Source organism: Syzygium oleosum, unplaced genomic scaffold, assembly GCF_021117445.2.
Source record: "Syzygium oleosum isolate NSW1041296 unplaced genomic scaffold, Sole_v2.1 Sole_v2.30, whole genome shotgun sequence".
NCBI lineage: Eukaryota > Viridiplantae > Streptophyta > Magnoliopsida > Myrtales > Myrtaceae > Syzygium > Syzygium oleosum.
The window spans coordinates 867895-885914 of NW_026607514.1; the positions used below are offsets into that span (position 1 = coordinate 867895).

General features: G+C 42.1%; 1 protein-coding gene and 1 pseudogene across 1 annotated transcript; both read right to left on the minus strand.

The window, feature by feature from the left end:
• Nucleotides 1–368: 368 nt before the first annotated feature.
• Nucleotides 369–3459, minus strand: LOC115694209 (putative F-box/LRR-repeat protein At3g18150; annotated as a pseudogene).
• Nucleotides 3460–13216: 9757 nt separating this feature from the next.
• Nucleotides 13217–16621, minus strand: LOC115694212 (F-box protein At5g03100-like). The gene is made up of 3 exons (XM_030621331.2): nt 15339–16621; nt 14319–14492; nt 13217–13837 (listed from the first exon to the last, which is right to left on the minus strand). Exons 1-3 carry the CDS (start codon nt 16248–16250, stop codon nt 13445–13447), a joined length of 1479 nt encoding a protein of 492 aa, XP_030477191.2. The 5' UTR covers nt 16251–16621; the 3' UTR covers nt 13217–13444.
• Between the last annotated feature and the right edge of the window lie 1399 nt (nt 16622–18020).

An 18020-nucleotide genomic window follows, 5' to 3' on the forward strand; every position in this document is an offset into this window, starting at 1 on the left:
TGAAAATTCCAGCTACCCTATATAGAAAATCTAAGCTATTTCAAATCTCAATAATGGATAATAAAAATTAAAGTATGTACCCTGGTTTCATCTCGCAGTTTGTTTTGGTTTCCCAAAAAGCTGAACCGAATGTGACCACCAAAAAGGTTATGTCAAAATTAGAGTTTATCTTCTTTTGGGCAGCAAAGAAGTACTTCAAGTTTGTCTTTCAAATCAAATTGTAATGATCTCCATGCTGCTATGCATATATACATGAAGATTTCCAAAATGCATATCATAATGATCATGACGTTTCCTTAATCTTCCAAGAATGCAGATAACTGATATACCCCTAACTTTTCTACTTTGCCTGAAAAAGAAGAGGAAGCTGAGCAGTATTTTAACCAAAACGCCCTTTCATATGTCCATAATCCAAAACACCTACTATTAACCTCTTTCCTGAGGAGTTTCATATTTACATCAAAACTAAACTGGAAAGAAGTGCAAATTAGGGCCATGTTAAAAACCCAATACTGTCATACAGCTCATGTAACTCTACTGTCAAGAGAGAGTGAATAAGAATGAGCAGGGTAGTGCTCATCCACGTTTAGAAACCAAGATCTTCTTCAAATGCTTCAAAGGACACCTCTTCCAAAGGATAATTGAAGAAAACTTCGGCATTTTGGGAAGCTCTTCGATAGCTGAGCACATATCGGCTCACACCAAGTAGTTTGCAAAGACGTTTTTGTCCACGTAGTTCATGCAAATCAGCCTTGATAATCATCTTCTCCAGAACGAGTGCATTACCAACAAGAAACTTAATCAGGGCGAGCAGATGTTTCGACTCAAAAGCATAAGCAAAATCGATGATCTCCACCCTCTTGAGATGTTTCACCAAACATTGAAAGTTCTCCTTCCATGAACACAAAAGATCTCCGTCAAAGTTGAAACGTTGTATAGATTCTTCGTCGAGCTGAAACTGCACATAGATACCCCATTTAAGAAAGAAACTTCATATTAGATGCGGATCCATGGAAAAAAGAATTCATTGCCTCACAAAAATTTCAAACTAACAACTTTCATTTGTCCACCTCAGATTTTACTTTATATCGAGTCTTCATCAATTTGAGCTCTAACCTCGTCCACACAACAAAACATCTTCTCTTTCTAGGTGGCTCATCGCTAATTCATTAGTTCAAGATCCTAACCTTACATGGCAGCAAAAGAATCTCTAGTATAACACTGCAGTTACTTTAGGACATGAACTAATACAGCTTAAACAGCCCAGCAAAAATGTCGAGTAGACTGACAGTCCTGGGCAAATTTCAATTGCCGGAACAAATAAGAGTTTGAGATTGATCATCTTTATGTGCTTCTAAAGTTTTAACTCATTCATGCAAAGAGGAAGTCAACACAAGAAGCAAACTGAAAATACTATAGAAAAGTAACAAACCTTAAATACGTTTTTTTTTGGTAAGGCCCAAACCTTAAATACGTTTCGAGTCAGGTGTATGACTAATTTTTCCAGGCACTGTGAACTTCGTAGCATGTATGCTATCCCGGGAAGTTCACATTGACTAACTGGCGCGCGTAGTATCAGATTCTGACATTTTGACAATGGAGATGACGCTCCTTCCATCTCCAAAGCAGACAGAACCTAAGCACATTGAGCAAGCAAAATAGAAAATTAATTAATATTAATGTTCCTATTTGACATGAATAAAGAATAACAAAATTACGGTTCATTCAGATACAATATCCTTTTGACACTGTCTCCCAGCCGGGAAAAGACCGATAAGGATACTACAAGTAGAAATGAACAAGTGAATCTCTTTAAGAATCTATTTACATAAGAATTGTGATGCTTGGAGGATGTGAAAATTCTAGTAGTTGGTCAAATGAGACAGCAAACCTCGTTATCAACTGAAGTTTCCGAGAAAATCCATCCATTGCCATTCTAAAATATTGTAAGAATACTCTGTAAGATGATTATGGTACATCAGCCTAGTGTGACGAGAGAGCATGACCCGGTTCTAGCAACCTAAGATGACTAGGTCCATTACTCTTCCTCATTTTTCCAGATAATTGTATTTTTTTCTATAAACTGAAAGAGCGAATGGAAAATGTAACCTTTTCAAATAATCTCTTCACGCATTTATCTAATGCAAATCAAACATCTAACAGTGTTGCGGTGAGTAGCATCCATGATAATTAGAAAATATCTAGTGGCATTTGGTGTCCCTAATTGAGTGATCCCAGATCCATTTATTTGAAATTAAACAGAGGGAAGAAGCTCCAAGGTTCACCATATGTTTTTACGTAATAACTCGAAACACAAAGTTATGAATCATCCCGCTCACAATGATTCCCCCAGACGAAAGACTAAAATGCCACAGAGAGCTGAGGTCTCTCAACCCGGGGCAACATACAGCACTAAATAGTGCCAATCACAGACACCATTCGACACAAGTACGCCTTATAAAGGGAAAAAATGCTGAGCTGGTACCCGTTAACACCAACCGCCAATGGTGATTGTAGAAACTCCGCGCAGCTTCTCAAGAAGTACTTTAAACAAGTCGCGGCTTTTCCTGTCAGGAGACATCGAAAAATCTAACTCGGCTTCCACCAAAGAAGATATGTCGTCAAGTCCCAACACGAAATGAAGACACCAAACCCCCAATACCCGCAGCGACAGCAAATGCGGGGCCCGAATTTTCTCCAAGTTAGAATACCCGCCATCGACGAGTATTAACTCTTTCACACCTGTTGAATCTATTACAATGTTCTTCACGCCACGGCAACGGTCCAACTCAAGGGACTCTAAAACAGGACTTCCCCTGACAATTCCCTCCAGAAAATCATCACTCACCTCCGCATATCCTAACGACAAGACCTTAAGACAAGGCCACCTAACAGCAGTACCCAACGAAAAACAGCAGCCCCTGACTTCCATGCGCACCAACCGACTCAAGCTATACAAGAACCGCGGCAGTTTATAATGAACCATCAGCTGATGAGGCTGATGAAGACGAGGACGTAGGCGGAGATCCTCCACGCGGCGCTCCTCCGCGAAGCGGAGCCAGAGGTCGAGCTTGGGGCGGAGGGCCTCAACGTACCTGAAGTTGATGATGTGGAACCTCTTCACAGCGAGCGAGGTGCACCGGAACAGGACGCTGTCGACAAGGGACGGGAAGTCCGAGGAGTAGCCGGCGTCGTCGAAGACGAGGTGGGCGGTGGTGGTCCAAGTGGACCGCCAGCGCTTGGAGAGGACGCTGGTCTTCACGACGTCTCTCAGGGGCAGGATGGAGAAGATGCGGTGGATCACGGCGTCTGGCAAGTCGCTGATGAGATCCCTGGGGCTCATAGGAGGAGGAGGTCGGCTTCTTTTGGCGCGATTCCGCCGGTCGCCGCCGGAGGATTCGCGGCGGACGGAGGTCTCCGCCATGATGAGATCGCTAGGGCCAAATGAGGAGGAGGTCGGTTTCGTTTGGAGCGATTCCGCCGGTCGCCGCCGGAGGATTCGCGGCGGGTGGCGCCGTGGACGGAGGCCTCCGCCGTGGAATCGAAGTCCTAGGGTTTTTGCGGATTTTCCCGCTGAGCAAGGTAAAGGCGAAGAACAATGAAAATTTATAAGAGTTTTTTTTCTTTTTTCTTTTTTGTCTTTTTTTTTAATCTTTTTTTGTCTTTCGAGCTTTTTATGCAAACATATAATTTGTTTACTTCATAATGCACTGCAAAAACAAATTAGACTATCCCAATGTGAAATAAAAAAAGAGGATCAAAATTAAACTCGAGTTTAGAGAAGAAAGATATTTCGTAATTCACACAAAAATTTACGTGATGTTGTGACCCACTCAATATTTCTTTTCTCCTTATAAAAATGCAAATTCATCAAATACTAGGATAAATTATCTCCGATTTCCTCTATTCCTAACTCTCTTTCCTCTGTCAACTCCACCACAGTTGTTGCCGCACTTGACACTCTACTCGCAAACATAGTTTGGAGTCCAGTCGCCTCCAACCGAGGCCGACAACTTTCGATATGATGTGTTTTCATGGCACCAAGGTGAGCGTGCTTGATCGAAGCTTAATCAATCAATACCATGTCGTGAATCGGCGAACATGTTTAAACACATAAATGAACACGATGTCGCAGGTTTGGACCCTTCAACACTTTTATTAACGTCCGTAGAAATGATTTTATTAAACATGTTAACATTTATTTGGGTTCAACACGTTAATAAATGTTGTGGCGGGCGGCAGGATTGACGGCGGGAGGGGCTATAGAAGAATAGGGGTGAGCAAGATGGACCGCCCAAATCGGGATCGGACCGGACTGACCTGTTTGGTCCGGTTCTCGGAATATTGGTCCGATTCCCGATTCCTAAAAATGAAACCGGTTTCTAGGTGGTTCGGTTCCCGATTCTAGGGTGGGAACCGGACAGACCGGACTGGACCGGACTGGACTGACACATTTCAACAGTTTGCTTTGTGGACCCTCTTGTGAAAGGTGAAAATAAGCTGAAAATTTTTCAATGCACATGGCTTCAACCGAAGCTGAAGTGCAAGATGAGAACAAAGAACGATTGGCCAACTATTAACAGATGCTAGTTTTCCTTGATTAATCGTGTTTTTTAAATACGTCAATCACAATCTATTGCCAATTTTACGTGATTTTCCCAGATGACTTATGGAGAAAAAAAGATTAATTGATTTGACGAATAGCTCAGCTTTTCCTTTGCTTACTGGTATGAAAACCAGAAAAACACTCGAAAACGAGATGGAGAAACGAATTGAGCCCAGATTCAATAGCACTTGATTGAAATGCATGTCTGATTGGTCCCATTGGAACCGGACCAGACCATCGATCCGATCCGGTCCACGAGTCTATTTACGACTAGCGTCCTGGCCCCTGCGTTTTAAACATCAAAACCGGTCCTCCCAATTCGGTTCCCAATTCTTGGATTGGACCGGACTAGACTGGAACCACTCACCCCTATAGAAGAAGCTATATACCGCAGATTCAGACACAAAGCGCCTTTGCTTTTTATTTTTCTTTTTTTTTGGTTAGTGGTATTTGATATTTGTTGTGTGATGCTTTCTGCTTGAGAGAATATGTGCCTTTCTCTTGTTTTTTTTTGGTCAAATTCCTTTTCTTCCTTTCCAATTTGGCGTTCATTTGAATTTATAAAACAAAGAAATTGAGTTGATTTGAGTTCAAATCTTATTTGATGCATTTCGATTGAATAAAGCTTGAGCGTATGCATATTTTTGGTATAACTAGTTTCTCGATCATTCAAATAATTGACTTTGCGAACAAAATCGGTTTGTTCCATCTGGCTTGATTATGTCAGTTTGGATTTTAGTGCATTATCAAAAACTAATTCGATCCATCTGCACATTACTCTTCAATCTTTGATAATCATCTTTATGCAAGAAGAACGATATGACTGCATCGCACGGTTTAGTAATTTGGGAAATAGCCACAAAAAATCCCAATTTGTGCCCACTATGTCAATTTACCATGAATTTTTTTCGTGACATCAAAAATCTCATTTTATGTCTACTGTAGCACATTTACCCTAAAATTTTCTTATGACATAAAAAACCCAAAACTTGTACCTATGTGACACGTCAGATGACTTTTCAATCAAAACAACGTCATTCTTATTTCACTTATGCCGCATGATGCCATGTCAACACCGTTTTTTTTTCCTACGTCCTTATAGGCAGATTTTTAACGATGTTCATTGATAGAACTTCGACGGAGAGTAAAAGTGTCATACGAGTACAAGTTTGAAATTTTTGATATCACAAAAAAAATCTTAAGATAAATGTGTCACAGTTAACATAATTTGGGATTTTTTGTGACTTTTTTCCTAGCAATTTCAGTCATCAATTAATAAGTACCATCAGCTATCTCATTATATAAATTGAGTAGCAATATTAATTCTTATATGATGAGAAGTGTAGACATACCTCACCTTGATACTAGTCTAAAATTGATTATCGGGTCCATAGGTTTGCACAAATGGAGTTAATTACAGAAGGATCACTGGCACTTCCTCTATTCTAGTACTATATCATATATTCCATGACGAAAGTGCATAAGCAAATTCAACCATGTCATCCATCTTCAATAACCCTTTGTTTTTCCTTCCTCAATCAACCCTCTTCTTTATTCCTTTTTAAGTATGTATGACGAGCTCTTCCCAAGCATTTATTAATTTATTAACATGACTCTTAATAAAAATCAAATGACGAGGCAGCATGATGAACATTTTTTACTTGAAATTAGTTTACAAATTCACAAATTATATGATTAGATTGATGTTAGTTTTCGCATAGACGTGTGTGTGCATGGTGATACTCAGCACAAGAAAGAAAAAAGAATCGCATGTCTTGATCTCAGGATCGCATGTGTAAAATTCAAAACAATTTTTCCCCTGACCCAAAAGGTTAATTTGGCTGGAATAATGACCAATTCGATCCGAAAGAGAAGAAGAGAGAAAATGATGAAAGTTCCAGTCAAAAACAAAAAGGTCAATTATAAATTTGCTGTGCTCAAATCAGACTAAATTTGGCATGACGTAATTTTATCAAGACACAATGATAATGATGAGACAATATGAATTGCTAGACGAGAGAGAATGTAAAACCTGATAAAGGAAAGAAGAAAGGAGAGAAAATGTGTACCTTGTGCACTGATCAAGAGACCACATGAATTGTTGTAAGGAAGAAGGAGAAGGAGAAGGAGAAGGAGAAGGAGAAGCAGAAGAAGAAGAAGAAGAAGAAGAAGAAGAAGAAGAAGAAGAAGCAGAAGGAGAAGGAGAAGGAGAAGGAGGAGAAGGAGAAGGAGAGAAGGAGAGAAGGAGAAGGAGGAGGAGGAGAAGGAGAAGCAGGAGAAGGAGAGAAGGAGAAGGAGGAGGAGGAGAAGGAGAAGCAGGAGAAGGAGAAGGAGAAGGAGAAGAGATAAAGGAAAGGGAAAATAACATGAAAGGGAAAATAACATACTTTTGATCCTCTTAATTTGTGCACTGATCACTCTAACAGACCGTTGCGACTGCTAAAAAGTCGTGATACGAAAGTAATTTGATGACTGATACAGTTGTTGGAATTATGTGATAACTAAGCTCGTAAGAGGTTATACGGCGGCAAATCTTTCTTCCTTATTCTCAAATCCCATTTACTCTTCAATGAAGGTTCCGAGAAAGGAAACTAGTGTTGCAATTCGGAGGCGATACTCCAAAAAGAGCAAGATGAACAATTCCTTAACAAAAACCATTTCTATTGCTTGTTATGACTCACAAGGAACATTTGTTAAGCAAAAGAAGCCAGCGCACTAATAACTATGATAATGTCCTCTTACAATTCCTTAAAAAAAGCTGTCGAGAGCTTTCATCACTAACAAAATTACAAGATGATCCCTTTCTACATGAAATGCTTCTCAAGTTCCAACCAAACAAAGCTCATAGAAAAGCAATATCTATGCACATGGAAATCAAGCAGCTCCCCAAGATAACCTGCATTGAAAGATTTTCCTTTGCTAGGTATGTCAATTATTGACACCTAAATTTTGACTAATCATTTAGTGATTAATTGCATAGAAAATTAGGGATTAAACTTTAACCCCTAAACAAAAATATCAAAATCGTATAGCATATATCATGTAGTTTTAGGAACTTATTTTAATTAATTGCATCGGTGGTAAATGAGCATGAAACAGTCACGTGGACTGAGCTCGCACATCAGGGAAGTTTGGCCAATGCATGGAGTCAAATGGCCGAAAATCACATGATAAAGGAGAGCTTGTGGACTTGATTGGATTTATAATTGGGGCTGGAATTTATTTAATTGAGCCCATGTGATTAATCTGAGATTTAATTAAAGGTGCTTGGAGCTTAATTAAGCCTATGAGGCCGAAATTTCGGCCTTATACGAGAGGGATAGACCTAATTTTCCACTATAAATAGGTTCCTTAGCCGACTCTCCTTGCTGACCAACGCCTCCGCGACCTCTATCAGCTCTGCTGCTTCCTGACGAGTCCGTTGCCAAAATCTCGACGCCAATCAGCCGCATTGACGAAGCACCAAACCTTGCCATTTCAACTCGAACAAATTCAGTGCCGCGAGTCTTCAAGCCTGGTCTCTATTGCACCGGTGAAGTTCCTAAGCGAGAATTGGCGGCCCTTGAAGTTCCTTTGGCGTGTAGTCCAGCAACAGCCTTCCAACGATCGGACACCCAGGCACCAGTCCATGCAAGCCTTTGGAGTCTTCTGACGATCCTGACCCAATCCCGGCGACTTCTTACCTGGGGTGTTTCATCCGCGATTGTCTCCAGAGTCCATTCCATATCAATGTTCTCGACACAGAGAGACGCCAGGAGTTGATAGAACAGAGAAGCTTGAAGCGGTGGTTTTGTTTTTTGTTTGCTGTTGTGGGAAGCAAAAGTGATAAAGAAGGACAACAAGACTCACAGCAAAAAGAGCCGAATTTGGTTTAAAACTGGAACGTGGGATGGTTTGGTCAAAATAGAAAACGAAAGAATTTTCTTTTGTGCGCAGGGGTGATCCGTGAGTGAAGTGGCGAGGAAGTTCTGAAGGAGTGCACTTTGGATCATTCACAAACGAGGAGAACGCGAGTACTGCGACGCACTCGGTCGAGACTCATCCTCGAGCAGCCACCGAGAAGTTGATCCCCGTGTCTCGAGCTCTACCGCCGAGCAGCCCTTCCTCGGCCAATCACCAGGCCTTGCATCGTGAGCCACAAATCCGAAAGTCTCTCATCGCAAGCCCAAATTAGGATGCATGCGAAATGCCATCACATGCACAAGTGTGCTCTCTGGACGATACATCTGACATAATCATCCCGTGCACTTCTTCACGGGAGGTTAGGTCGCGACATCCATCCTAGCTTTGATGATCATCTTCTCTAGCACAAGTGTACCTGCTTCAAAGCAAGATGACGGACTTCGCAAATCAACAATTTCAACTCTCTTAGTAAGATATGCTACAAACATGATGCTCCCGTGTTGTGAATCTCATTATTCGTCTTCATTGGAGTTATGAGCTTGAGGGAATGGATAGGGTGATTTGCTTCCTGATAGAGGATGCCGTTGATCGAGAACCTCTTCACCGTGGCTGAGGCGCATGAGCCAGAAATCCGTCTACCAAGGCAGAGAAGGCTTTGATCATCTAGCAAGTGCAAGCATCCTGGCGCACGAAGCCGCCTAAGAAAAGGAGGTAGGTGGCGGTGGTCCAGCGGATCGTCACCGTTTGGAGAGGACGCGGGTCTTAACAATATCTTCAATGCGGAAGGGGGATAGATGTGCCGGATTATGGCTTACCTGCTGATGACATCATGAGGATAAAATGGGGAAATTACCCAAAAAGTCTTAGGGTGCGTTTGGTTCAACTTTGAAAATGCTACTTGGGGAATGCCTTCAGGTTAAAGGGCCCGTTTGGTTCGACTTTGGAGGAATGCATTTGGGGGAATGCAAATACCTTTGGGCTAAAGGGGTTTTTCGAAATGCAAGTAGCGTTTGGTAAATGTTTTATAAAATCAACTTGGGCTAAAGGACTTTTGCTATTTTTTTTTTTTTAAAAAAAAAGCTCCGGTGGATCTACACCGTCGGCCACCGCCTGGCCAGATCTAGTCGTAGGCCAGCCGCCAGACGGGCGAGATCGTCGCCGGCGCCACCGCACGGGGTCGCGCGACCCTCCGGCAACCACGACGACCGCGCTGGGGTCGCGGACCTCGGGCGGTCGCACAGGTCGCGCGACCCAGGCAATCGCCGAGGTCCCGGCGACCCAGGGCGGCGCCGAGGTTCGGCGACCCTAGGCGGCGGTCGCGGGTCGCGCGACCCGGGCGGTGGTCGCCGGAGTCGGGCTAGCCCTCGGGCGGCGGCCGCCGGACCTCGGTTTAGGGAAGATGAACGGTGTCGATGAATAGTACAAGTTGCATTCCGAAAATGCAACTTCCTAAAGCACCTTCAGAGGTGCATTGGCCAAAGGTCCCTTGGGGAGCATTCCAAATGCAATTGCATTTCCCCAAAGTGAGTAAAAAAAATTGTCAAACGCCATTTGCATTTGGCCAAGGGACTTTAGAGGTCAAATGAGCATTGGGAATGCTGAACCAAACAGGACCAAAGCCCCATGAGGAAATGCAAATGGCGTTTGGTAAAAAATTCTTTGTAAAGCTACTTTGGGCCAAGTAGTGTTTGGTAAATTTTTTTTGCAAAAGGGTTTTGGGAATTATATTTTTTATTAAAAAAAAAATAATTTACCCTTCGTCGGAGCCGGCCGCCGGCGAGCTAGATCTGACACCGGCGGCCATCGCCCGAGGTTGGGGGACCGCCGGCAAGCCAGATCTGGCGTCGGCGGCCGTTGCCCGAGGCCGGGTGACCCTCGGCGAGGGTCGCAGGACCCAGGCGCCGACCGCTTGAGGTCGCATGACCCAAGTGACGGCCGCCTGAGTCACGCGACCCAGGCGACGGCCTCTTGAGGTCGCGCAACCCAAGCGATGGCTGCCTATGGTTGTGTGACTCAGGCCGACAGCTCCTGGGCAGTCACGCAACCTCAGACGACCCAAGTGACGGCCGACAGTGGTCGCGCAACGTAGGCCGGCGGCGCCTGGGCGGTCGTGCGACCTCAGATGACCGTCGCCTGGGTCGTGCGACCTTGCCGGCCTCTCGCCGGCCCGATTCAATGTCGACCGCCCTCGCTGGCCGCCTCACGAAGAAGATGAATAGTAACATGAGGGGCAAAATCGGAATAAGCCAAAATAAGTGAGAGTAATTTGGGGGCAAAAAATTTGGGTTCGGTATTCCAAATGCTAGCATTTGGCAAATGTTGATCCAAATGCTAAACCAAACGGTTCAGCATTTGGCCAAGGGACTTTCGAGGCCAAAAACCCCTTTCAAATGCTGAACCAAACGCAGCCTTAAACCTTTTGCAATTATGCCAATTCAGTTCTAAACATTTTTTTTTTGCCAATTCAATCCTAAACCTTTTGCAATTGTGTCAATTCAGTCCATTCGGCCAATTTTGGCCTGCCGGCCCTCTGGTCGACGCTAACGTGGCAATATTTTAATATTTTTTCAAATTTTTTCAAATTTTTTTTCATTTTTTTTCCTTTTCTTCTTCCGCTGGCCGGTCCGACGACCAACCAGAGGCTAGGGTCGACGACCAGTGTCGCTGACCCTAGCCCCTGGCCAGACCGGCCAGGAGAAGAAGAAAAGGAAAAAAAAGGGGAAAAAGAAGACAAAAAAATTCGAAAAAAATATTAAAATATTGGAACGTCAGCGTCGGCGGGAGGGCTGGCGCCGGCAGGCCAAAATTGGCCGGATGGACTGAATTGACACAATTGCAAAAGGTTTAAGACTGAATTGGCCAAAAAAAAGTTTATGATTGAATTGGCACAATTGCAAAAGGTTTAGGACTTTTGGGGTAATTTCCCCGGATAAAATCGTTGGGGCCTTTGGTCTTTCTTTGCAATTTTGCTCTTTCCTATACGATATAAAAAAGACTATTGGGGTTATACATTCATAGCCTACAAGATACCAATCAAATATACATTGCATGTGAATTTTGCATGTCATCAATCAAATAACATACACGGTTTCCCGGGCAATTATCTCTTATCAATTTGTAAATAAACAAAAGCTACTAGAAAACAAAGAAAATATATTTTAGGTAAATGTGAATTGGGGCGCTGGTTTGGAATTTTTGGTGAAATAAAACAGTTAATTTGAGGTAAATGTACTGTAGTATATCAATTTGAAATGTATTATGGTATTAACTTTTGAAGTAACATCTACCATGGTTTGTTTTGGCGGACAAAGCCACCGGAGAAATGAAGGTCAGTGGTGATGGTCCAGGTGGATCGCTACTGCTTGGAGAGGACGCAGGTCTTTGATGATGTCTTCAACGCGCGAGGAGGAGAAGATGTCGCGGATTAGGGCGTCTGGTAAAGGCACTAATGAAACTATCGGGGTTAGTCACTTCGTTTCGGATGAGAAGAAGGAGAAAATTGGCTTCGATCTATGCGATTCGGTCGTTCGCCAAAGAATTTGCTCTGGATCAAGCCATGGGTAGAGCTCTCGGCCATGGATATCATTTCCACGGTTTCTGTGAATTCTACCGCCAAAAGGGCTTTTGAAGTAGGAGGTCCTAAACCGTGTAGAAATGTAATCATGCCTTCAGGATCCCCGTGTTTGAGCTAGACAGTAGGGGCAAACATAATGCGCCTTGATTCGGCTTAATGGATGTCGAATGGAACAAATCTGTATTACCATGATTTGACCCTAATTGTATTCGAGCGAAAGCAAATTATGTTTCGCATCCAACCGAAACTTATGGTAAAATCTTCGATTCTTTTATAGTGCTCTTCGTTGTTGATTTCGTGAAATTACAAAATCACGTGAACATGGGGAAAATTGTCCAAAAGTCCTAAATCTATTGTATGTCAGCCAATTCAGTCTTAAACCTTTTAATAGTGACAATTTGCCAATTTAGTCCCGAACCTTTCGATTGTGCCAAATTTTTTTTTTTGGTCAGTCGATTGTGCCAATTTAGTCCTAAATCTTTTGACAATTTGCCAATTTAGTCATAAACCTTTTAACGATTTATCAATATAGTAATTCCAACCAATTATCTAAACAATAGGTTTATGACTAAATTGGAAATCTTCAAAAAGTTTAGGACTAAATTGACACAATTAAAAAGTTTATGACTAAATTGACAAATCGTCAAAAGGTTTAGGACTAAATTGACACAATCGATATGTTTAGGATTGAATTTGCCACCGTATAATAAGTTTATAACATTTGGGACAACTATCCCCACAAACATGACATCGCTCAAACAATAAATTACTATTCTCACAAAGAAAATGAACCTCGTACACACTTATTTATTCACAGTGAAAATTCCAATCATTTAAAATCTTAATGATGTATAACAAAAATTAAATGCACCACAGATTGATCTTTTGTTTTGATTTCCAGAAAGCCGAACCGAATGTGACCACTTAAAGGGTTATGTTAAAATTTGAGTTCATCTTCTTTTGGGCAGCAAAGAAGTACTTCAAGTTTGTCTTTGAAATCATATTATAATGATCTCTATGCAGCTACGCACAAATACGCGAAGATTTCCCAAATGCATATCATAATGATCAGGACATTTCCTTAACCTTCCAAGAGTGCAGATAAAAGACATATCCCTAAATTTTCTACTTAGCCTGAAAAAGAAGGGGAAGCTGAGCAGTATCTTAACCAAAACGTCCTTTCATATGTCCATAAGCCAAAACACCTACTACTAACCTCTTTCCTGAGAAGTTTCATATTTACAACTATACTAAACTTGAAAGAAGTGCAAATTAGGTACATGTTAAAAACCCAATACTGTCATACAGTTCAAGTAACTCTACTGTCAAGAGAGAGTTAATACGAATGAGCAGGGTAGTGCTCATCCACGTTTAGAAACCAAGATCTTCTTCTGATGCTTTTCAAAGGACACCTCTTCCAAAGGATAATCGAAGATAACTTCGGCATTTTGGGAAGCTCGTCGATAGCTGAGCACATTTCGGCTAACACCAAGTAGTTCGCAAAGATCAGTGACTCGAAGACGTTTTTTAACACGTTGTGCATGCAAATCAGCCTTGATAATCATCTTCTCCAGAGCGAGTGCATCACCAAGAAGAAACTTAATCAGGGCAAGCAGATGTTTCGACTCAAAACCATAAGCAAAATCGATGATCTCCACCCTCTTGAGATGTTTCGCCAAACATTGAAAGTTCCCCTTCCGTGAACACAAAAGATCTTCATCAAAGTGTTCTATAATTTCTTCGTCGACCTTAAACTGCACATAGATACCCCATTTAAGAAAGAAACTTCACATTAGATGCGGATCCATGGAAAAAAGAATTCGTTGCCTCACTAAAATTTCAAACAAACAACTTTCATTTGTCCACCTCAGATGATAGTTTTACTTTATATCGAGTCTTCATCAATTTGAGCTCTTAAACTCGTCTACACAGTAAAACATCTTCTCTTTCTAGGTGCTCATCGCTAATTCATTAGTTCAAGATCCTAACCTTACATGGCAGCAAAAGAATCTCTAGTATAACACTTCAGTTACTTTAGGACACGAACTAAAATAGCTTAAAACGGCCCTGCACAAATGTCAAGTAGACTGACAGTCATGGGCAAATTTCAATTGCTGGAACAAATAAGAGTTTGAGATTGATCATCTTTATGTGCTTCTAAAGTTTTAACTCATTCATGCAAAGAGGAAGTCAGCACAAGAAGCGAACTGAAAATAATATAGAAAAGTAACAAACCGGAACTGGGCAAGAGCGAGTCAGGTGTATGACTAATTTTTCCAAGCACTGTGAACTTCGTAGCATGTATGCTATCCCGGGAAGTTCACATTGACTAACTGGCGCGCGTAGTATCAGATTCTGACATTTTGACAATGGAGATGACACTCCTTCCATCTCCAAAGTGGACAGAACCTAAGCACATTGAGCAAGCAAAATATAAATATTAATTAGTATTACTGTTCCTGTTTGACAGGAATAATGACAACAAAATTACGGTTCATCCAGATACAATATCCTTAAAAACTGTCTCCCAACCGGGAAAAGACTGATAAGCAAACTACAAGTAGAAATGAACAAGTGAATCTCTTTAAGAATCTATTTACATAAAACTTGTGATACTTGGAAGATCTGAAAATTCTAGTAGTTGGTCACGTGAGACAGCGAACCTCATTATCAACTGAAGTTTCCAAGAAAATCCATCCATTGCCATTCTAAAATATTGTAAGAATACTCTGTAAGATGATTATGGGACATCAGCCTAGTGCGACGAGAGAGCATGACCCGGTTCTAGCAACCTAAGATGACTAGGTCCATTACTCTTCCTCATTTTTCCAAATGATTGTACTTTTTCTATAAACCGAAAGAGTGAATGGAAAATGTAACCTTTTCAAATAATCTCTTCAAGGATTTATCATGTGCAAATCAAGCATCTAACGATGTTGCGGCGAGTAGCATCCATAATAATTAGAAATATCTAGTGGCATTCGTTTTCCCTAATTGAGCGATCCCAGATCCATTTATTTGAAATTAAACAAAGGGAAGAAGCTCCAAGGTTCACCATATGTTCTTACGTAATAACTCGAAACACAAAGTTATGAATCATCCAGTTCACAATGATTCCCCCAGACGAAAGACTAGAAGGCCACAGAGAGCTGAGGTCTCTCAACCTGGGGCAACATACAGCACTAAATGGTGCCCATCACGGACACCATTCAACATGAGTACGCCTTATAAAGGGCAAAAATACTGAGCTGGTACCTGCAAACACCAACCGCCAATGGTGATTGTAGAAACTCCGCACAGCTTCTCAAGAACCTTAAACAAGTCGCGGCCTATCCTGTCACTAGACACAGAAAAATCTAACTTGGCTTCCACCAAAGACGATACGTCGTCAAGTCTGAACACGGAACGAAGATGCCAAACCCCCAGTACCCGTAGCGACAGCAAATGCGGGGCCCAAATTTTCTCAAAGTTAGATAACCAGCCATTAACGAGTATTAACTCTTTCACACTTGTCGAATCTATAACAATGTTCTTGATGCTCCTGCAATTGTGCAACTCAAGGGACTCTAAAACAGGACTTCCCCTGACAATTCCCTCCAGGATATCATCACCCATCTCCGCATATCTTATCGACAAGACCTTAAGGCAAGGCCACCTGACAGCAGTACCCAACGAAAAACAGCAGCCCCTGACTTCCAGGCACACCAACCGACTCAAGCAGTACAAGAACCGCGGCAGCTTATAAAAGAACTCCCGCTGGGCGAAGCGGAGATCCTCCACGCCGCACCCCTCCGCGAAGCGGAGCCAGAGGTCGAGCTTGGGGCGGAGGGCCTCGTCGTACCTGAAGCGGGTGATGTGGAACCTCTTCACCGCGGGCGACCTGCACCGGATCAGGACGCTGTCGACAAGGGACGGGAAGTCCGAGGAGTAGGTGCCGTCGAAGACGAGGTGGGTGGTGGTGGTCCAAGCGGACTGCCAGCGCTTGGAGAGGACGCTGGTCTTCACGACGTCTCTCAGGGGCAGGAAGGAGAAGATGTGGTGGATCACGGCGTCCGGCAAGTCGCTGATGAGATCCCTAGGGCTCATAGGAGAGGGAGGTCGGTTTCGTTTGGTGCGATTCGGCCGGTCGCCGCCGGAGGATTCGCGGCGGACGGAGGTCTCTGCCATGATGAGATCGCTAGGGCTTCTGCTGCTTCGCCGCTGCAAATGAGGAGGAGGTCGGTTTCGTTCGGCGCGATTCCGCCGGTCGCCGCCGGAGGATTCGCGGTGGACGGAGGCCTCCGCCGTGGAATCGCCGTATTAGAGAAAAGGAGGTGAGTGGCGGTGGTCCAAGTGGATCGCCGTTGCTTGGAGAGGACGTGGCGGGTCTCGATGATGCCTTCAATGCGCAAGAAGGAAAAGATGTCGCGGATTAGGGCATCTAGTAAAGGCAGGGTTCCTCCCTTCGTTTCGGAGGAGAAGAAGAAGGAGAAAATTGGCTTCGTTCGTCGATGAATTCGCTGCAGATCAAGCCATGGGCAGAGCTTTTGACCATGGATATCATTTCAAGGGTTCCTGTGAATTCTGCCGCGTAAAGGAATTTTGAAGTTGGAGGTTATGTATTCGAATGGTGTGAGCAAGCAACTAAAGACCGGATCCATTTAGAATCTATTTTCCGTGACTTTGTGGACCATGGGTAGATAAGTTTGTTTTATGTTTGGGATAATGACACAAAGAGAACTTGAACTTTGGTCCAATGTGTAATTTGATCCCCGAACTTTTAATTTCTTCAATGTAGTCTCTGAATTTTAGCCTAATGTTCAATTTGGTCCATGAACTTTTAATATGTTAAGTGTGGTCCCTGGACTTTTAGTACATGTTCAATTTAATCCCTGGATTATATGAAAATGTTCAATGTAGTCTTTGAACTTGAATTAATGGAAGGACTACATTGGATATTTTCAAATAGTTCGGGGACTAAAAAAAAAATAGTTGAGGGACTAAATTGAACATACACTAAAAGTTCATGGACTAAATTGAACAATAAGCTAAAGTTCAGAGACTGCATTGAATAAATTAAAAGTTCAGGGACCAAATTACACATTAAATAAAAGTTCATGAATTGCTTGTGTCGTTTTCCCTTTATGTTATGAAGACCTTTGAAATAAGAAACAAAAAAGAAGAAGTTATATACGTGTAGAAATGTATCACGTCTTTAGGATCCTCGTGTTTGAGGTAGAGATATGCGGCTTGATAACCCAATTGTATTCAAGTGAAAGCAAATTATATTTCGAATCAAATCAAAACTAACGGTAAATTTTTTTCTTTTAGGCTCTGTTCATTTCGTGAAAAATATGACGTGTCTGGAAAATGTTTTCCGTAAAGTCATTTTCTAAGAAAATGACAATATTTTTTGGTGTTCGATTGAAATATGAAAATAAACTGGAAAAAATTTTCCGTCGTTCGGGATGGAAAATTTGATTTTCCTCTTTGTACTCATTTTAATAAATTTTTTATTTAAAAAATTGAATTTTTAATTATTTTTTTATTTTTGAACTTTTTAATAATTTTTTATATTCTTTTCTTTTAATTTCTCTTCTTTTTTATTCTTTTATTTCTTCCTCTATCGGTCGTCAGCCACGGCAACCGGCAACAGGCAAGCCTTGCCGGCCTCGCTTACGCAAGGCCAACAAGCTCTCGCCTTGCCAAACTCAAGTGAGGCCTCACCAGATCTAGCGAGGCAAGCTCGAGCTTGCCCAAGGCCAAGCCTCGCTTGTGGCCGGCGACCGACAAAGGAAGAAAGAAAAGAAAAAAAAAGAAAAAGATTAAAATTTGATTTTTTTTAAAAAAACGAAAAGAAAAATAAAAATAAAAGTAAAATGTATGTTGTGAAAGAAAGTGAGGTGAGAGAAGATGTGGAAAATGTTTTCCGCTTTTAAAAAGCGAAAAACATTTTTC